This window comes from Pogoniulus pusillus, chromosome 28, assembly GCF_015220805.1.
Source record: "Pogoniulus pusillus isolate bPogPus1 chromosome 28, bPogPus1.pri, whole genome shotgun sequence".
In the NCBI taxonomy this organism is placed as follows: Eukaryota; Metazoa; Chordata; class Aves; order Piciformes; family Lybiidae; genus Pogoniulus; species Pogoniulus pusillus.
The window spans coordinates 18437279-18457923 of record NC_087291.1 but is presented as its reverse complement, the minus strand read 5'-3'; the positions used below and the strand labels follow the sequence as shown (position 1 = coordinate 18457923).

General features: G+C 58.3%; 1 protein-coding gene across 3 annotated transcripts in view; it reads left to right on the top strand.

Moving 5' to 3' along the window:
* Positions 1 to 19843, top strand: part of LOC135188011 (ATP-dependent translocase ABCB1-like) — a 42428-nt gene extending 22585 nt beyond the window's left edge. For all 3 annotated transcript variants that reach the window (XM_064167158.1, XM_064167156.1, XM_064167157.1), the window contains exons 13-30: positions 640 to 750; positions 1985 to 2110; positions 2211 to 2414; positions 2751 to 2921; positions 4827 to 4988; positions 5527 to 5709; positions 6362 to 6508; positions 7520 to 7624; positions 8478 to 8555; positions 9184 to 9267; positions 9970 to 10173; positions 10771 to 10871; positions 12029 to 12169; positions 13927 to 14083; positions 14886 to 15083; positions 16969 to 17175; positions 17767 to 17913; positions 18795 to 19843. In XM_064167158.1, coding sequence (XP_064023228.1) covers positions 640 to 750; positions 1985 to 2110; positions 2211 to 2414; positions 2751 to 2921; positions 4827 to 4988; positions 5527 to 5709; positions 6362 to 6508; positions 7520 to 7624; positions 8478 to 8555; positions 9184 to 9267; positions 9970 to 10173; positions 10771 to 10871; positions 12029 to 12169; positions 13927 to 14083; positions 14886 to 15083; positions 16969 to 17175; positions 17767 to 17913; positions 18795 to 19001 — 2733 coding nt within the window. In that variant the 3' untranslated portion in view covers positions 19002 to 19843. The remainder of the gene's footprint in view (positions 1 to 639; positions 751 to 1984; positions 2111 to 2210; positions 2415 to 2750; positions 2922 to 4826; positions 4989 to 5526; positions 5710 to 6361; positions 6509 to 7519; positions 7625 to 8477; positions 8556 to 9183; positions 9268 to 9969; positions 10174 to 10770; positions 10872 to 12028; positions 12170 to 13926; positions 14084 to 14885; positions 15084 to 16968; positions 17176 to 17766; positions 17914 to 18794) is intronic.
* The last annotated feature ends 802 nt before the right edge of the window (positions 19844 to 20645 follow it).

Genomic DNA, 20645 nt, shown 5'->3' with positions numbered 1-20645 from the left:
TGTCTCTGCTCAATGGTCAGGGGATGGATTCTTGCCACACAAATGGCTCCAGCAGAAAGGGCAAAGCTGTAGAGGTAGAGCAGCTCCTTAGAGAGCATCTCTTCGGGTTGGTGGAAGCTTGAGGAGGGCAGACTGAGTCTGGAGATGAGGAAGAGATTCTTGGCAGTGAGGCTGGGCAGACACTGGCACAGGTTTCCCAGGCAGGCTGTGGCTGCCTCCTCCCTGGAGGAGTTCAAGGCCAGGCTGGGTGAGGCCCTGAGCAAGCTGTGCTGGTGGGAGCTGTCCCTGCTCCTGGCAGGGGGCTGGAGCTGCATGAGCTTGGAGGTCCCTTCCAAGCCAAGCCACTCTGTGACTGCGAGTCCTCAGGCAGTGAAGTGAATCTGGAAGTGGCCAACTGTGCCCACAGCCTCCTGGGCAATGAGAAGCTTGGAAGGAGAAATGCCCCAGCTAGGCTGCACCAGCAGAGCAGCAGCACAGAGCCCAGCCCCCAGCACACCCTGCAGTCACAGGCTCCAGGAGTGCCACCTAAACTCCCTCTAGGTGACCCCGGCCCTGGCTGCGGGGGAGTGGTGCACCCCAGGCCTTCTCGAGGGGACAGACAGGGAGGAACTAAGCTGTGTTCTTTGTTCTTCTGCCCAGGAGCCCCTGATCGACAGCTACTCAGAGGAAGGCTACAAGCCAGAGTACATCAAAGGCAACGTGGAGTTCCAGAACGTTTACTTCAATTACCCATCCAGGCCAGAGGTGGAGGTACTGTAGAGGACACTTGGCACACATCAGGGCTACAGTGGGGAAGACTACCCCGTGAATAAAACCCTGTTGAAAACAGGACAACTCCAAGTGGGATTCTGGCATTCCTGTAAGCCTCCCTGGCCATCAGAGTGCTTGTAGCCAGGAGTATTGTCCCTTAGCTCCACAGGTGCAGCCCTCTGAGCCATTTCCCATGCCAGGCTGCAGGCAGTGTGGATTCACCCCAAAAATGCAGGGTTTATTGCTCTCAGAGTCTGACTGGAGGCATCCAGCCCCAGTGCTCTGTGCAGTGGGAACAATGGGGCAGTGGCTTTCTGCAGCCCCTGCCGTGCAGCTCTCTTAAAGTACATCCTGTCAAAGAAGGGCATCAGCAGCCTGGCCTGGATCAGACCTGGTGTGGGCAACAGGAGCAGGGCAGGGATTGTGCCCCTGGACTGGACACTGGCGAGGCTGCAGCTCGAATCCTGGATTCAGTCTTGGGGACCTCACTCCAGCAAGGACACTGAGGGGCTGGAGCAGGTGCAGAGAAGGGCAAGGAAGCTGGAGAAGGGTCTGGAGAGCAGGGCTGGGGAGGAGCAGCTGAGGGCCCTGGGGGTGTTTGGTGTGGAGAAGAGGAGGCTGAGGGCAGAGCTCATTGCTCTCTGCAGCTCTCTGAGAGGAGGCTGCAGCAAGCTGGGGCTGGGCTCTGCTCCCTGCGCACAGGAGGAGAGGAAATGGCCTCAGGCTGTGTTAGGGGAGCATTAGATTGGAAATGAGGAACAATTTGTTTGCTGCCAGAGTGGTCAGGGATTGGCACAGGCTGCTAAGGGAGGTGTTCCAGAAAGCTGTGCCTGTGGCACTGGTGGGGCTGGTCTCATGTTGGACTCTATGATCTCAGAGGGCTTTGCCAACCCAAGCAGTTCTGTGGTTCTGTAGCTGAACTAGTTAAAGAGAGCAGATCCAGCGTGGATGGAATAGGATCAGAATCCAGGTTTTTGTCTGCCCAGGTAGCTAAAACTTTGCTTTTCAGAGCAGTGCCATAAACCCAGAGCCTTGATGCAGTGGAGGTCAAAGGCCATGAGAGCTCTTTGCTCTGTGTAACTGTTTCCTGCCCCTCAGGATCCCATGGTTACAGGGTTTGGGTTGTGCAGATCTCTGCTCTATGGAGGGAGGAGGTTTTGCTATGGCACTGGGGCTCCCCCAGCCTGCCGCCGCCGCTCTGCCTCACTGCTGCGCCTCTGGTTCCCTTGCACAGATCCTGAGGGGCCTGAACCTGACGGTGAGCAGTGGGCAGACAGTGGCCCTGGTGGGCAGCAGCGGCTGTGGCAAGAGCACCACCGTGCAGCTCATCCAGAGGTTCTACGACCCCAGGGAGGGCACGGTAAGGTCCCCGCGCAGACGCCTGCGCCGCTGCCGCCGGCGGCCGGGCACAGGCTGCCCTGGCACCCGAGCCAGCAGCGCTGCTTCCGCCCCGTGCCCAGGTGAGCATCGACGGGCAGGACGTCAGGAGCCTGAACGTGCGGTACCTGCGGGAGGCCATCGGCGTGGTGAACCAGGAGCCTGTGCTCTTCGCCACCACCATCGCCGAGAACATCCGCTACGGCCGGCAGGACGTCAGCATGGAGGAGATCGAGAGGGCCACCAGGGAGGCCAACGCCTACGACTTCATCATGAAGCTGCCCAACGTAAGCACACAGCCCTGCTGCTGCCTCCCTCCTGCCGGGCCTCCCGGCGCCGAGGGAGGCTCTGAGCCTGCAGAGCGCTGCGGAGCCTCCCCGGAGCCGCTGGGAGCGGTGCCCCCTGGAGCGCTGCAGGTCCTGCCTTGCTGAGCCGCTGCGGAGCTGCTGGAGCCGCAGGGGCGCAGCGCAGCAGGCAGGCACCCGCCAGGGGCCGGGGCGGGAGCGAGGAGGAGATGCCGGCGGGGCTGGGGGCGGCGCTGAGCCCTTCCTCTGCCTGCCCTCCCTGCCGCGGGGAAAGGCTTCGCCCCGAGCCGTGCGGCAGCGCCTGCGGTTGCCTTGCAGAAGTTCGAGACCCTGGTTGGAGACAGAGGGGCGCAGCTGAGCGGCGGCCAGAAGCAGAGGATCGCCATCGCCAGGGCTCTGGTGCGCAACCCCAAAATCCTGCTGCTGGACGAGGCCACCTCGGCCCTGGACACCGAGAGCGAGGCGGTGGTGCAGGCGGCGCTGGACAAGGTCAGGGCTTGAGCTTTCACTGCACAGCTCTGGGCTTAGGTGGAAAAGCTTCCTGCGTGTTAAGGCTTGGAAAATACTGCTACTGGGGATGCTGAGACTCAGTGCAGTGGTTCTGGGAGTTACTCACACCTCCCTTCCCCAGTGAATTCACCCAGGCTAGACTGAGGTGTCTGGGTTAAGGATGAAGCTCACAGCTCAGCACAGATCCCAGGCAGGTCTTTACAAGACAGCACAGGTACAGCTCTGTGCAGCAGTGCACAATCTAAAAGCCATACAGAGACACAGCAGCCCTCCCAGCAGCCAGTGCCTAGGAGGAGCTCACAACCACCCTTCCACCTTCTTTTCACTCCCCCTCTCTTATCCCAGAGTCTGCCTTACGTGCAAGGTGAGTTGAGAGGATGGGCAAGGGAGGTTAGAAGCAGAGTGGTTAGTTGGGTTACAGAGATCCAGGCAGAAGCAGTTAATAATGCAGAAGCAAGGGAGAGAGACAGAATGCTTTATCTAGATCTGTGTCCTTGCTTTTGTCCATCCCAGCAAGCCTGTGGGTGCAGCAGACACCACCATTGTTCCTTTTCACAGCCTAGCATCTCGTTTCTCTCATTAAAATATTCCAGTTAGCCTCAAACCAGTACACAAGACTCAGTGTCAGTGGGCAAAGTGTGATGGTTTAGTCTGTGCTGCAGTGGGAGTTTGGCTCTGATGTTCACTTTCCAGCTGTGATGGTTTGGGAGTTACCTGCCCCCCCCAACAAAATCACCCAGACTAGGGTAGAAGTTAAGGAATGAAGCTCTGTTCACAGCTTAGCACAATTTAGCATCATAGAGATACACAAACATTTACAGCTGCACACAAGTGAAAAGTGATGCAGAAACACAATACCCCTCCCAGGAAATCCGTGTCCCCAGCAGGCTCCTGACCCAAACCTTCTCCCCCCTCCCTCTTTCCCTCCCTTTAGAAGTAACCAGATCAACCTCTGTATATCTCAGATGATAAATGAGATTTGAGATGCTCTTGAGATACTGGAAAGTGTCCAGAGGAGGGTGACAAAGCTGGAGAGGGGCCTGGAGCACAGCCCTGTGAGGAGAGGCTGAGGGAGCTGGGGGTGTGCAGCCTGCAGAAGAGGAGGCTCAGGGCAGAGCTCATTGCTGCCTGCAGCTCCCTGCAGGGAGGCTGTAGCCAGGTGGGGTTGGGCTCTGCTGCCAGGCAAGCAGGGACAGAAGAAGGGGACAGAGCCTCAAGCTGTGCCAGGGCAGGTCTAGGCTGGATGTCAGGAGGAAGTTGTTGTCAGAGAGAGTGATTGGCATTGGAATGGGCTGCCCAGGGAGGTGGTGGAGTGGCTGTGGCTGGAGGTGTTGAAGCCAAGCCTTGCTGGGGCACTTAGTGCCATGGTCTGGTTGGTTGGGCAGGGCTGGGTGCTAGGTTGGGCTGGCTGAGCCTGGAGCTCTCTGCCAACCTGCTTGATTCTGTGATTCTAAATCTGGAGAGGTCTGAGGTGAGATGTCAGAAAGGTGACAAGGAGGTTAGAGGACAGAAAGGGTTAGGTTGGATGAAGGAGCTCAGGCAGAGGCAGCCACCCAGAGCGCCAGAAAGAAGGGAGAGAAGCGAGAGCTGTGCAGTGTGTGAGCAGTGTCTCTGCTGGGGCTCGCTGTGTTTCCCAGCAGCAGGACAGGGATGCTGCAGCTCCTGCTTGGGTTTGTCTGTCCTCTCGCAGCCAGGCTGTGGCTCTCAGTGAGGCATTGCCATTCGCCCCAGGCCAGCACACCAAGCTTAGGTGTAAGGCGCTCAGGAAAATCTGGCACGCACTTTTTCCCTGTGCCCTGCCCAGCTCTGATGTGAGGCTGGGCAGGCTCTGGAGCTGCTCAGGGCTGCTGCTGCTGCTGCTCAGAGCCGCTGCTGCCGTTGCAGGCGCGGGAGGGCCGCACCACGGTGGTGGTGGCTCACAGGCTGTCCACGGTGCGCAACGCAGACGTCATCGCTGTCTTTGACGCCGGAGTCATCACCGAGCAGGGCACCCACTCCCAGCTGCTGGAGAAAAAGGGAATCTACTACAAACTGGTTAACATGCAGGTAGGTTTCCCCCACCAGCTGCCGCCTCATTGTGCTCCCTGTGCGCCCTGCCCTTGGTTACTTCGTGCTGTCGGAAGGATGGGGAATGGGCTGCAGGAGAAGATGGTTCCTCATGAGCACAGCTGGACACTGGAATCCTCTCCTGAGGGAAGCAGTGCACTCAGGGCAGGTTTAAGTTGGACATGAGAAGAAATTTCTTGACTGAAAGGGTTCTCAGAGCCTGGCACAGGCTGCCCAGGCAGGTGGCTGATTGCCCACCCCTGGAGGCATTTCCCAGGGGCAGAGCTGTGGTGCTGAGGGCCATGGCTCAGCCCCAGCCCTGGCAGAGCCAGAGCACAGCTGGGCTGGGTGAGCTGAAAGGGCTTTGCCAACCCCTGCAGTAAAGGTTTGGTGTCTGCTTTGCAGCACGAGGAATTGGTTTCCTCAGACCTCTCTTCACTGAAACAAACTTTCCTTTGCTTTTATCACCTCATACCAATCAAAGGCCAAAGTGACCTCTGCTTAATTCACCTTAGCATCATCTCCTCACCTGTCTTAGGCAATAGATGCTGAGGTCCCAGACTCAGGAAGAGACGAGAGTGCCCTCAGTGTCCAGAGGAAGGAACTGGAAGCAGACTCTGATGAAGCCTTGACAAGAGGCCTGAGAAGGCGATCGACACGGAGGAGCATGAGGAAGCCAGGAGCACAGAGTGAGGATCCCCAGGAGAAAACCACTTCACCTGTGAGTGTCTTTGCAGAGCTCTGCTGAGCTCTGGCTCCTTTCCACACTGTATGCTAAAATTCAGTCCACTCTCCTGCTGCAGAAAGGTACAAGAAGGAGGCTTTTGAGAGGGGTAAAAAAAAAGTGAGAGTTTTGGAAACAGGCAGGAGCAGGTCCAGAGGAGGTCACCAGGGTGGTCAGGGGGCTGGAGAACCCTCCAAGGTGGTCAGGGGGCTGGTTTTGGGGGCAGGCTGAGAGAGCTGGGGCTGTGTAGCCTGGAGAAGAGAAGACTTCAGGCAGAGCTTAGAGCTGCCTGGCAGTACCTGAAGGGGTAACAGGAGAGCTGGGGAGGGACTTTTAACAAGGGCTGGGAGTGACAGGACAAGGGACAATGGCTTTGAGCTGGAAGAAAGGAGAATGAGAATGGAGGCAGAAATACTTGACAGTGAGGGTGAAAGTGGTCAGGGAGTGGCACAGGCTGCCCAGGGAGATGGTGGAGTTTCCATCCCTGGAGGTGTTCCATGACCATGTGGCCATGGCACTGTGGGACACGGCTTAGTGGCCATAGTGGAGCTGGGTTGCCTGCTGATGATCTCAGAGGGCTTTTCCAACCCACAGAATTCCACTGTTCTGTGTTTCTCCAGCTGTGTGATTGTTGGTCCCATTTTTGCAGGCTGAAGAGCTCCCTCCAGCTCCCTTCCTGAAGATCATGAAGCTGAACAAGAGCGAGTGGCCGTACTTTGTGGTGGGAATTCTGTCTGCCGTTATCAACGGGATCCAGCAGCCTGCATTTGCCATCATATTTTCAGAAATCATAGGGGTAAGCTGGAACAAAACACACAGAAATACCCCCCAGGCCCTGGGGAGTCCCCAGAATGCATTTCTGAGCGAGGCAGCTCTGAATCAGTCACTGCACAAGGAGCTGAGCTGTGGCTGCAGCACTGCTGCAAACACCTGAAGGGTGGCAGGAAATCCACAGGGTCCTGAACATCTTCTGTGAGTTGAAGGTTCAGAAGATTTAGAAGTTTAGGAGGTTTTAGGACTGCAGGAGGCCTGGAGGTGCAGGCCCTGCAGGAGGTTTAAAGGATTTAGAGATTTTAAAGGGGTTTAGGAGTTTTTAGAGGTCTGTGGGAGCTTTTAGAGGTCTGTAAGCTTGACTTGCACAGAACATGCTCACATTTCCAGTGAGTGCAAATTTCTTCCTAATGTCCAGTCTGAATCCACTCTCCTCCAGCTTCAAATGCTTACCAAACATAGCTCTTGAGAAGGGTGACAGTCACTCCTGCCAGGGCAGGCTGAGGGAGATGAGAGTGCCAGGTTTTGCTGGATGAGCTTGGAGGTCTCTTCCAACCTGGGGGGTTCTATGATTCTGAAACCTCTACTACAAGAACAGGCTGAGAGAGCTGGGGGGGTGCAGCCTGCAGAGGAGAAGGCTCCAGGCAGACCTAACAGCAGCCTGTCAGGACCTGAAGGGGCTGCAAGCAGGCTGCAGAGGGACTGTTTGCAAAGGCCTGCAGGGACAGGACCAGGGCAACGGTTTGGAATGAGAGCAGAGCAGATTGAGACTGGAGGTGAGGAACAAGTTGTGCAGCAGGAGGCTGCTGGAGCAGTGCCACAGGCTGCCCAGGGAGGTGGTTGAGGCCCCATGGCTGGAGCTATTGAAGGTGAGGCTGGAGCAGGCTATGAGCAAGCTGCTGTGGTGGAGGATGTCCCTGCTGAGTGCAGGGAGTTGGACTGGGTGAGCTTTGGAGCTCCCTTCCAGCCCAAAGTGTTGTGAGTTGCTGACTGTGAGCTAGCTGAAAGCCCAAACGTTTGTGCTGTCCTTCTCCAGGTCTTCTCAGAAACAGACAAGACTGCTCTAAGACAGAAGAGCAACCTGTACTCCCTGCTGTTCCTGGTGGTTGGCATCGTTTCCTTCTTCAGTTTCTTCTTTCAGGTGTGTTTGTTGTGTCCTCTTCCTCCCAGCTGCTCAGCAGGCTTTGGAAGGCAGAGCTGAGGTCCAGAGAGACTGGGAGCTGCTTGGCACGGCTGGGCGCAGGCCAGGGCTCGCTCCGGTGGTTCTAGATGTGCCTTGAGCTGCTCGTGTCTTGGAGCCCTTCCAGCCTCGGCTCACCTCTTAGCTGCACAGCTTCCCTCTTCTGAACACCAGAGTCTGTGAATAGCTGAGGGCTGGGGCAAGCAGCAGGGGCCAGGCTCTGCTCAGTGCTGCCCTGTGACAGGACAAGGGGCAGGGGACACAAACTGCAACCCAGGGGGTTCCACCTCAAGAGGAGGAGAGACTTCTCTGGTGTGAGGGTGCTGGAGCCCTGGAGCAGGCTGCCCAGAGAGGCTGTGGAGTCTCTTTCTCTGGAGACTTTCAAACCCCACCTGGATGTGTTCCTGGGTGCCCCTGCTCTGGCAGGGTTTGGACTGGATGATCTCCAGAGGCTCCTGCCAGCCCCTAGCCCTCTGGAATCCCATGAAATGAATGGCCTGAAAGGCTCCTGTTTAATTCTGACTTAGGTGACCTTAGTCAGAACCGAAGCTGAGGGCCTGAGCAGTGCTCTTCTCTTTGGAGCTGCTGCTGGAGCCGTGCTGGCAGCGCTGCTGTGCCCTCCCTCAGCTCCTGACAGGGATTTGAATGCCTCCTGCTGTTCAGGAACATTAAAGCTCTTCTCACCTCAGCTTTGTGCAAGTAGGGCTGCAGTAGTTTGTGCTCTGGCTTTGCAGAGGCAATGCAGCCCAAATATTTGTGGAGCAGACCCTCAGAAGCTAAGGGCCTGCTGAGTGTTGTGCTTTGTCTCCACCAGGGCTTCGCCTTCGGCAAGGCTGGAGAGATCCTGACCATGAGGCTGCGGTTCATGGCCTTCAAAGCCATGCTCAGACAGGTGAGGAGGGAAAAGGGCTGGAGCCAGGCTTTGGGGACAGCTCATTTTGGGGATGGCATCCAATGGCTCTGCTCTGCATCAGCCTGCTGGGATGGTGACCAGGAGCTGGAGCAGCTCTGCCCCAAAGACAGGCTGAGGGAGCTGGGAGTGTGCAGCCTGCAGAGGAGAAGGCTCCAGGCAGACCTAACAGCAGCCTGCCAGGACCTGAAGGGGCTCCAAGCAGGCTGCAGAGGGATTGTTTGCAAAGGCCTGCAGGGACAGGACCAGGGCAATGGTTTGGAATGAGAGCAGAGCAGATTGAGACTGGAGTTGAGGAACAAGTTGTGCAGCAGGAGGCTGCTGGAGCAGTGCCACAGGCTGCCCAGGGAGGTGGTTGAGGCCCCATGGCTGGAGCTCTTGAAGGTGAGGCTGGAGCAGGCTGTGAGCAAGCTGCTGTAGTGGAGGATGTCCCTGCTGCGTGCAGGGGGTTGGGCTGGGTGAGCTCTGGAGCTCCCTTCCCACCCGACCCCTTCTAGGGCTCTATGAACCGTTCAGCACTGCTGCACTGCCATGGTCCCAGGCTGGTGGCACCAGGCTCAGTGATGGAACATCCAAAACCTGGCCCTAAAGATCAGTGTTGTTGTTGCAGGACATGAGCTGGTTTGACAACACCAAGAACAGCACTGGAGCCCTGACCACGAGGCTGGCCAACGATGCCTCCCAGGTCAAAGGGGTAAGTGCAGCTCACGGCTCCTGCAGTGTGCAGGGAAGTGCTGCTTGGGCTGGTCTGGCTGCAGAGAGGTCTTGGCTTTGACACCCAAAGCTGACCATGCAGTGCTAGGTGAGGCTGGCTGAGAGCTGCCCCTGCCCCCCTGCAGTGGCTGACCTCTGAGGTCCCTCAGCCATTCTCTCGCTGTCTGCCCCACAGGCTGTGGCAGGTTTCAGTGTTCAGCTGCCAAGGAAAATCTGTTCAGCTTCAGGAGCAGAGTTTAGAAACTGCAGTGCAAGGTCCAGCCCTCAGAGCCTGGAGAGGGGACAGTTACCGTCACCTGCACAGCTGGGGGGTGGCCACTGCAGGACCTCATGGTCACATCATCTAGACCATGGTGGTGGGTGGAGAGACTCTGGGACAGGCTGCCCAGGGAGGCTGTGGGGCTGGAGGTGTTCAAGGCCAGGCTGGATGAGGCCAGGAGCAAGGTGGACTGGTGGGAGTGTCCCTGCCCATGCTAAGGCTAGATGAGCTTTAAGAGCCCTTCCAACCCAACCCAACCCATCCCATTATTACAAAGTCATCTAAGGAACTCCTGGTTTGGAAAGCAGCCAAACCAAGTCAGGCTTCTCACAAGAGTGCTTGAGAACCAGGACATCCTAGGTGGGAACCATCCCCTGATTTAAACACAGCTCATGGCACATGGGATGCCTTCTCCTTCTCCAGGCAACCGGGGTCCGGCTGGCGCTGATCACCCAGAACGTGGCTAACCTGGGCACTGGAATTATCCTCTCCTTGGTCTATGGCTGGCAGCTGACCCTGCTCCTTCTGGCTGTTGTGCCAATCATTGCAGTGGCAGGAATGATTGAAATGAAGATGTTGGCTGGGCATGCCAAGAAAGACAAGAAGGAGCTGGAAGCTGCAGGGAAGGTGAGTCTGGAGCGCTTCTGCTCTTTGTGCAGCAGAGCCCTGCTGCCCGGAGTGCTCCCACACACACACCACTCCAGCCTGCACCACTTCTGGGGACAGCCAGAACTTGTGCAGCTGCTCTGACAGGCCTGCAGAGCACAGCTCCTCTCACAACAGCCTTCAGCTGCTCTGTATTAGCCCACACTTCTCTCTAGAACTGCCGAAGCCCAGAAGGTGCTGAGCACCAGCCAGGCTCATGCTTTTCTCCACCCTGTTCTCATCAGCTCTGGTTTGCTTATTTGCTGGCCCTCTTCTTTCTGGCATTTTCTGCTCCCTCATCCCTTTTCAGCATTCCATCTTCAATCACATTGGGTAATTCTGTGCTCCACAACCTTCCTGGAGGTGTTCAAGGCCAGGTTGGATGAGGCCTTGAGCAGCGTGTTCTAGTGGGAGGTGTCCCTGCCTATGGCAGGGGGTTGAAAGGGGATGAGCTTTGAGGTCCCTTCTAACCTAAACCATTCTATGCTTCTCCTCCATCAGCCTCTCCTGACTGGCTCAGAAGAAGGAGCTGCACCACAACCCCAGCTCCTGCTCAGCCCATTTGTGTCTCCTTTGCAGATTGCCACTGAAGCCATAGTGAACATCAGAACTGTTGCCAGCCTGACCCGAGAGAGGAAGTTTGAGTCCATCTATGGAGAGCATCTGCACATCCCATACAGGTACCAGCACAAAGAACTCAGCTGAAAGCTCTCTGCCTTTACCTCTCAGACTAAACCACAACCACTTCCTGGGCCAGGAGTTCATTTGGGCGTTTCTCAGTCTGCCTGAGTAAAGTACCACAGAGTTAACTGAAGTATTTGGCATGTTTGTTCCCCCCAAACACAGCCACCAGGCAGGGCTTTCTGCTTGGGTTTCACCACCCTTCTGTGGCAGTAGGAATCCCTTGGGGCAGGGGCACTGGGTTGGAAAAAGGAATTTGCAGTGGACTTGGGAAGTGTCACCTCACCTCCTGCAAGGGCTTCAGGTGTTTAAAAGCATTTCAGTGTAAGTTGCTCTGCTCAGATCTTGCCTCCAATCCTGCCTCCTGTGCTGCTGTCCCCAGCAGGAGAAGGGCACAGAGCTGTGGAGTGAGGCCAGAGGAGGCCACAAAGGTGCTCCCAGGGCTGCAGCAGCTCTGCCCTGAGCACAGGCTGAGGGAGCTGGGGGGGTGCAGCCTGCAGAGGAGAAGGCTCCAGGAGCACCTCAGAGCTGCTGCCAGTGCCTGAGGGCATCCTGCAGGAAGGCTGCAGAGGGACTTGTGCTGAGGGGCTCTGAGCCAGGCCAAGGGCAATGGTTTGGAGCTGAGGCAGAGCAGGGGGAGAGTGGAGCTGAGGCAGAAGTTGTTGAGTGTGAGGGTGGTGAGAGCCTGGCCCAGGCTGCCCAGGGAGGCTGTGGCTGCCTCCTGCCTGGGGGTGTTGCAGGCCAGGCTGGATGAGGCCCTGAGCAGCTGAGCCTAGCTGAGAGGTGTCCCTGGGCATGGCAGGAGACTGGAGCAGAGGAGCTCTGAGCTGCCTCCCAGCCTGAGCCCTTCTGTGATGATGGTCTGAACTGCAGAGTTGTTTAGCACCCAAGCCATGAGAAGCTATGACAGGACTTTTCTAGGTAGCAGGTAAGGTGTCACCTTTGCCTGCATCCATCTTCCCAGCTGCTCTTGGCAGTAAATGAAGTTGTGGCAACCAAACTGCTTTTGCCCTCCTCGTGGGAGACCAGAGGCAGCCTTGAGTCGCGAGTGCCGCTCCCATCGCAGCAGGGTGATCTGGAGCCCATTGCCTGTGCTTTGCACACTAACTGGAGTGTGGCTGTGCATTTTGATGCCACTCTGGGTTCCTTCCTGCAGGAACTCTGTGAAGAAGGCTCACATCTTCGGGTTCTGCTTTGCCCTGTCACAAGCCATGATGTTCTTCACCTACGCTGGCTGCTTCCGCTTCGGCGCCTACCTGGTGAGGCACGATCTCATGGACTACAAAGATGTCTTCCTGTGAGTACCTCTGCTGCCAGCCCAGCCCAGGGCCTTTGCTTGCTGCTGGAGAGCTCATCAGCCCACCAGAGCAGCTCCGGAAACAGGCAGACTCCTCTGCCTCACTTCACTAGAGCAGGGCTGCTGGGGCTGAGTTGTTTGGATTGGCCTGGTCTGGGATCTCCTTTCTGTTTGTCTGGGGCTGTTGTGCTCTCAGAGGTTGAAGCAGCATCCTGCTTATGGCACTTTGCTCCTTCTCACCATCTCAATGGTCACAGAGCCAGGAGGCTCTCTGGATGAGCTACAGAAAACATTGTGGTGTATGGTTAGTGAAGCTTAATAATGCTGCAGAGATGTTTAAAAGGAGAGGCCATCAGCACCTGAGTCATTTCAGTGCCAGGCAGAGTCAGCAGCCTGGGAGGTGTTCCAGAAACATGTGCCCATGGCACTGTGGGGCATGGTTTAGTGGCACGGTGGTGTCGGGCTGCTGATTGAACTGGGTGAGCATGGAGGCCACTTCCAGCTGAAACAGTTCTGCAGTTCTGGGACTCTATGAAGTCAGTGACCTGAGTCAGCCTGCAGGAGAGCTGGGGAGGGACTTCTGGCAAGTGTTTGGAGTGCCAGGACAAGGGACAATGGCTTTGAGCTGGGAGAAGGCAGGTTGAGACTGGAGATGAGTAAGAAATTCTTGGCAGTGAGGCTGGGCAGACACTGGCAGAGGTTGCCCAGGGAGGCTGTGGCTGCCCCCTCCCTGGAGGTGTTCAAGGCCAGGCTGGATGAGGCCTTGAGCAAGCTGTGCTGGTGGGAGGTGTCCCTGCCCGTGGCAGGGGATTGGTACTGGATGAGCTTTCATGTCCCTTCCAACCCATTCCATGATTCATACCTAAGCAAGGCCAACTGCACTTCTCTCTGTCGGGAAGTGATGAAGTTCCCAGCTCAAGTTGCTGGGAGGATGCTGCTGATCTCCAGCCAAGTGAACAGCTTAGGTGTGGAGGGGACTGTCTGAGCTACAGACAGCTACAGGGCTCACCTCCAGGCTGCTCACGTGGAACGAAGCAGGGTGGGAAGAGAAGCACCCGTGTGAGCTCCTTCATTTCACCTTGCCTTAGAGCGGGCTGCGAGGCCTCAGCGCTCAGCTGCCATTCCCCATGAGGCTAATGCCATGGTGCTGAGTGCAGCCAGCAAGCTGAGCCCAGCTCGGCCATCAGACCAGGTCCCCCAGCACTCCGCAGCAGCTTTGTCAGGCGTTCTGCCGCAGCCCCCGGAGACACCTCTGGCCTCACCACCAACCAGGCACTGCAGGTTTGCAGCTGCCTTCGGGTGCTGGGAACCCTTCAGAGCTGCGGCAGCAAAGGGACTCTTCACTGCCACTGCCTGCAGGTTTGATTGCTTCTTTTTGTTGACCCCTTGCAGACCAGTCCCTAACTCCCGGAGGTCAGGGAAGCCCAGAGAGGAAGGAGCAGCAAGGGAAAGGGAACAGTGACTTTACCTCCCGCTGGCATCCCAGCCCTAGCTGAGTCGCGGTCAGCCGCGATCAGTGATTGAAGAGCGAAGTGCTAATAAGTGACTCAATAGCCTGGCTGCGGAGTGGAGGCTCCTGTGGCTCACCTCATTGGCAGGGGATAAACACGGGTTTGCAGAGCCGAATGAGCCATTAGAGCAAGGAGAGCTGGGCCCTGCTCTATCTGTGGAATCTGATGGGGTTTTGAGCTGGCCGCAGCCCTTTGCCCTCCTGCTGCTCCTTGTTCTCCCTTCTTTGATTCTTCTCTTTCTGACAGAGTGTTCTCAGCTATTGTCTTCGGTGCCATGGCCTTGGGCCAGAGCAGCTCCTTCGCTCCAGACTACGCCAAAGCCAAGATCTCAGCTGCCCACCTGTTCCTGCTCTTTGAGAGGGTCCCAGCCATAGACAGCTACAGCGAGGAGGGGGAGCAGCCTGTGAGTAACCTGTGTGTAGCTGTCACTGAGATGAGCAGAGGGCTGCGACAGGCTGGCAGAGTTGGGGCTGTGCAGCCTGCAGAAGAGAAGGCTGCAGGGAGACCTCAGAGCTGCTTTTCATTATCTGCAGGGGACTCCCAGGAGGCCAGGGAGAGACTATTCAGAAGGGGCTGTAGGGACAGGCTGAGGAGCAATGTTTTGGAGCTGGAGCAGGGCAGAGTGAGGTTGGGCAGCAGGAGGAAGCTCTGCACAGTAAGGGTGGGACACCTGCACTGGCACACGCTGCCCAGGAAGGTGGTGGAGGCTCATCCTTGGAGACATTCAAGGTCAAACTCGATGGGGCCCTGAGCAACCTGCTCTGGTTGGGGGTGTCTGTGCTGAGTGCAGGGGCTTGGACAAGAGGAGCTTTGAGGATCCCTCCCTCCTGCTGCATTCTGTGACTGTAGTGGATGACCTCGCTCTGTGGTGGTGTGGAGAGTGCTCTGCTCACTTTCCTCTCCTGATTGCATCCTCACCTCAGTGTATCTTTGACACTTCCCCAAAGTGTGTCCTATGAGCCCAGCTTTTGCCCTCGCTGGCTGAAGGTTCTTTGGTTGCAAATCTGTTTAAGGTACAGCTCGTGTGGAGCTCAACCAGTGAAATGTGAGCACTGGGCAAAAATCAGTGCAGTGCTGTGCTTTGGTTGTAGAGTGTCACAGTGCTCCCCAGGGAAAGCCAAACTGGGCTGAAAGACTTCTGCATCTCTGTGGGAATCAGGCCAAGGGGTCTGGAAGGTGTAACAGTGGTGCCATTTCAATTGCAGGAATCCTTCGAGGGCAACATCACCATCAAAGATGTTGTCTTCACCTACCCCAACCGACCACAGGTCAAAATCCTCCAAGGTTTGAATCTGAAAGTAGAAAAGGGCCAGACCCTGGCGCTGGTGGGCAGCAGTGGCTGTGGGAAGAGCACTGTGGTGCAGCTGCTGGAGAGATTCTATGATCCCCTGGAAGGAGAATTGGTGAGTGGCTGCACTGGGACATGTCCCCACAGCTGGGCAGGGTGTGCTGCTCTGGGCCTGGCTGATGAGGGACAGTGCAAGGAATTTCTGTTTGCAGGTGACAGAGCTGCAGGCACTGCTGGCCTGCTGCTGGTGCTGCTGCACGGCACTGCTGGCCTGTTGCAGGCAGTGCTGGCCTGCTGCTGCTGCTGCACGGCACTGCTGGCCTGCTGCTGCTGCTGCTGCACGGCACTGCTGGCCTGCTGCTGCTGCTGCTGCACGGCACTGCTGGCCTGCTGCTGCTGCACGGCACTGCTGGCCTGCTGCTGCTGCACGGCACTGCTGGCCTGCTGCTGCTGCACGGCACTGCTGGCCTGCTGCTGCTGCTGCACGGCACTGCTGGCCTGCTGCTGCTGCTGCACGGCACTGCTGGCCTGCTGCTGGTGCTGCTGCACGGCACTGCTGGCCTGTTGCAGGCAGTGCTGGCCTGCTGCTGCTGCTGCTGCTGCACGGCACTGCTGGCCTGCTGCTGCTGCTGCTGCTGCACGGCACTGCTGGCCTGCTGCTGCTGCTGCTGCACGGCACTGCTGGCCTGCTGCTGCTGCACGGCACTGCTGGCCTGCTGCTGCTGCACGGCACTGCTGGCCTGCTGCTGCTGCACGGCACTGCTGGCCTGCTGCTGGTGCTGCTGCACGGCACTGCTGGCCTGCTGCTGCTGCACGGCACTGCTGGCCTGCTGCTGCTGCACGGCACTGCTGGCCTGCTGCTGCTGCTGCTGCACGGCACTGCTGGCCTGCTGCTGCTGCTGCTGCTGCACGGCACTGCTGGCCTGCTGCTGCTGCTGCTGCTGCACGGCACTGCTGGCCTGCTGCTGCTGCTGCTGCTGCACGGCACTGCTGGCCTGCTGCTGCTGCTGCTGCTGCACGGCACTGCTGGCCTGCTGCTGCTGCTGCTGCTGCACGGCACTGCTGGCCTGCTGCTGCTGCTGCTGCTGCACGGCACTGCTGGCCTGCTGCTGCTGCTGCTGCACGGCACTGCTGGCCTGCTGCTGCTGCACGGCACTGCTGGCCTGCTGCTGCTGCACGGCACTGCTGGCCTGCTGCTGCTGCACGGCACTGCTGGCCTGCTGCTGCTGCACGGCACTGCTGGCCTGCTGCTGCTGCTGCTGCACGGCACTGCTGGCCTGCTGCTGGTGCTGCTGCACGGCACTGCTGGCCTGCTGCTGCTGCTGCTGCACGGCACTGCTGGCCTGCTGCTGCTGCACGGCACTGCTGGCCTGCTGCTGCTGCTGCTGCACGGCACTGCTGGCCTGCTGCTGCTGCATGGCGGTGCTGGCCTGGTGCACAGCAGCGAGGCTCTGCAGAGGGACCTGCACAGCCTGGACACGTGGGCTGAGGCCAACTCTATGAGCTTTAACAAAGCCAGGTGCTGGGTCCTGAGTAGCTGAGGGAGCTGGAGTGGTTTAAGCCAGAGAAGAGAAGGCTGAGGAGAGACCTCATTGCTCTCTACAGCTCCCTGAGAGGAGATTGGAGTAAAGTGGGGGTTGGTCTCTTCTCCCCCAGTATCAAGTGAGAGAAGGACAGGAAATGGTCTGAAATTGTGCTAGGGGAGGCTTAGGTTGGAGATGAGGAACAATTTCTTTGCTGCTGGAGTGGTCAGGGACTGGCACAGGCTGCCCAGGGAGGTGGTGGAGTCCCCGTGCCTGGAGGGGTTCCAGAAAGGTGTGGCTGTGGCACTTGGAGCCATGGTTTGGTGCCCATGGTGGGGCTGAGTTAATGGTTGAGTGATCTCAGAGGGCTTCTCCAACCCAGCCGATTCCACGGCTCTGGTTTGGGTGTTTGACTTTGCCGTAAGCCTCAGACGGCCCAGGGCCAGCAGCTGCAATCTGCACTGTTTGCTTCCTCAGCTGTTTGACGGCAAGAATGCAAAGTCACTGAACATCAAGTGGCTGCGGGCACAGCTGGGCATCGTGTCCCAGGAGCCCATCCTCTTCGACTGCACCATCGCCGAGAACATCGCCTATGGGGACAACAGCCGGCAGGTGGCACAGGAGGAGATCGAGCAGGTGGCCAGGGAGGCCAACATCCACTCCTTCATCGAGTCACTGCCAGCTGTGAGTTACTCCTTTGCTCTCCTGCTCACAGCTGCAGGTGACCTCCTGTGCCAGGCAGAAGTGGTAGCCATGCATGCCTCCCTTGGGGGTACCATTTATGCTTCCCCACAAACAGGTTGCCCAGGGAAGTTGTGGATGTGACCTCCCTGGAGGTGTTCAGGGCCAGGTTGGATGAGGCCTTGAACAAGCTGGGCTGGTGGGAGGGAGGTTAGAAGTAAACAGTCTTGAAGGTCCCTTCCATGAATCTGTGTAACTTGTGCCTGGCAATAATGTTGCCTTCCAGCCTTAGAGGTGTTGCTGCTTGGTATGCATCAGATGCGTGGTGCTGCAAAGACCTCTCCTGGTGAAAGAGCAGGAGATGTGTGGCCAATGCCCACTCTGGAGCCTGTTTCCCAAACGCCTTTTGGCTGGGGTTGGTCCCTTGCTGGACTTGGTGATCTGAGAGGCCTTTCCCAGCCAAAGCAGTTCTCTGCCCTCAGCCAAAGGCGAAGGCCATGGCTGGCAGCTGTGAGGGTCAGTAGGCATAGGTGGCAGACTCGAGAGTCAGCTGGCACCTGGCAGTGCTGACCTGCTCTGCTTTCTCGCCGGCAGAAGTACAGCACCCGCGTGGGGGACAAGGGCACGCAGCTGTCGGGGGGGCAGAAGCAGCGCATCGCCATCGCCCGCGCGCTGCTGCGCCAGCCCCGCGTCCTGCTGCTGGACGAGGCCACCTCTGCGCTGGACACCGAGAGCGAGAAGGTAACTGAGCCCTGCCCAGCCTGGCGCTCCCTGCCTGCCTCACATTCCACCTCTGGCACCCGAAGAGACACAGGCAAAGGTCTCACTTCTGCCCACACAGCTCTCAGTGCCCTGCGTCTGGAGCACTGCCTGGCAGGGGAGGCTGAGGGCCCTGGGGCTGCTTAGTCTGGAGAGGAGAAGACTGAGAGGGGATGGAAGCAATGTCTGTAACTCTCTGAGGGCTGGGGCCAGGAGGGGGGGACAGGCTCTGCTCACTGCCCCCTGGGATAGCACAAGGAGCAGTGGATGGAAGCTGCAGCACAGGAGGCTCCAGCTCAGCACAAGGAAGAACTTCTTGCCTGGAAGGGTCCCAGAGCCTGGCACAGGCTGCCCAGAGAGGCTGTGGAGTCTCCTTCTCTGGAGCCTTTCCAGCCTGTCTGGATGTGTTCCTGTGTGCCCTGAGCTAGATTGGATGGTCCTGCCCTGGCAGGAGGCTTGGGCTGGGTGATCTCTCTGGGTCCCTCCCAGCCCCTGCCATGCTGTCAGCCTGTGGTCTGCGTGGCAGAGGCAGCTCCAAGCAGCATTGGTTTGCCTGCAGCGCTGCAGGCTGCAGCTGGAGAAGTGCTGCCAGAGCTGGAGCAGGAGGCACAGGCTGCAGCAGCTACAGGTCTGAGGGTGCTGCCAGGGAACTTTTGCCCCTGGCAAACTGCTGCAGCCTTTGTGTGTTGCTTCTCCCCTTGCTCTCCAGTCCTGAACCTTCCTAGCTGGAGGCTGGGGGTGCTCAAGGCCAAGCTGGGCTGCTGGGAGGTGCGGGTGGCCGTGGCAGGGGCTTGGGGCTGGAAGGCCCCTGCCAGGCCGTGTGCTGCAGCAGTGCCCAGCTGAGGCCTGGTCTGTGGCTGCAGGTGGTGCAGGAGGCCCTGGACAAGGCGCGGGCAGGCCGCACCTGCATCGTGATCGCTCACCGCCTCTCCACCATCCAGAGCGCAGACAAGATCGCCGTCATCCACGGCGGCAGGGTGGTGGAGCAGGGCACCCACCAGCAGCTGCTGGCGCTCAAGGGCATCTACCACTCCATGGTCAACGTGCAGAGCGGCTCAGGTCCCAAGTGAACCCCAGGCAGTGCCTACTCTGGACTGTCACTGTAGCTCCGTGGGCCCTGCCGCGTCTGTCCCTCTCCTCCCCTCGCAGCCGCAGTCGGTGCCGGTGCTGATTGCCTCCTCCTCTAAGTCCTGCAACGCCAAGCAATGCTCCTTAGGTAGTTACCTGCTTACCAGTTTCTCACTGCTGCTTGCCACTACTCAGACCTCTCTGCTGCTGTGCCCAGAGGAGCAGGAGCTGCTCAGCCGAACCAAAGAGATGCCAGCTTGCCTCCGGCTGGCAGCACCAGGCTGTCGCCAGAACCACGCCTCAAGCCTTACCCTCCCTGTGCCCATGGGAGGCACCCTCACTCCTGGCCTCTTGGCCTGAGAGCTTGCAGGTCAGGCCCACATGTCCCCTGCTCTGTTGTGGAGAGAGCAGAGGCCTTGGGAATGGGGGCACAGGCTTGAACTAAAGGCCTCAGAGCTGCGATGGTGGTTGAAGAAGCGAAGCCCTCAAGAGAAGCACTGCATCGAGTTGGCCAAAGCCCTGGAGGCCAAGAACTGCCCAAAGTCTGCAGTGCTCTGGGGAAAGCGAAGGTCTGGAGTTGGGGCTGGGAAGGAGGGCACCCTCCTGGCGCTCGCTCCCTCCGCCAGAGACCTCTTGGTGACTCTGCTGACCCAGACCCTGCCAACTGTAACCGTCGGCGCTGCCTCCCTGGCACCGGCTGCGTGGTGGTGCCCACGGGCTGCTGGGGGGGCTGCCAGTTCAGAACTGCTTGGAACATGTAGCCATAAGTTAATGAGTTAAGAGCTAACCTCCAGCCCTGTGTATTGTTAATGACTATGGAAACAGTAAAGTCTGGTTTCTAAAAGCGGCCTGATGGCATCACTCTTCCTCACAGCAGCTTCTGCTCCCCTCGGGGGCCCACCCATGCTCTACCTGCAGGTGTTGCCGCAGCCACAAGCTCAGTGGGAGGCAGCTCAGCTCCATCAGTGATAAAGCAGCCTGCAGGATGCTGCTGGCTGCAGCTGCTGCTGCTCCTCCTCCACCACCCTTCCTCGCTTCCTCTCTTAGCTGCTGTCTGCTGGGGTCTTGGTGGTGGGGACAAGGCCAAACCAATCGACCTTTGCAGTCTCGTGTCAGAGGGAGAGAGCTGCTGGGGGAGCTCCTTTGGTTTGCTGGGGCGTGGAGCCTGAAAGAGACAAGCAGGTCAGTGAGGAGGATGAAGGAGAGGTCCTAGGATGGTTTTGGTCAGAGAAGCCTCTAAGATCATTGAGTCCAACCACTGACCGGGCACCACCATGACCCAGTGTGCCATATGGAGGTGAGTTCTGGAGGTGAGGAGGAAGTTGTTCAGCAGGAGAGTGGTGAGAGGCTGGCATGGGTTGCCCAGGGAGGTGGTTGAGGCCCCATCCCTGAAGGTGTTTCAGGTCAGGCTGGCTGAGGCTGTGTGCAGCCTGCTCTAGGGTAGGGTGTCCCTGGGCATGGCAGGAGGGGTTGGAACTGACTGATCCTTGTGGTCCCTTCCAACTCTGACTGATTCTATGTATGTATGTGGGGTTTGAAGACCTCCAGGCATTCCCTTTCAGCAGATGGCAGGCTGGGCCCTGGGAGGTCAGCAGTTGGCAGGAGTCCCACTGGCAGTCTGTGCAGGAGCCTGTGCTGGAGCAGGG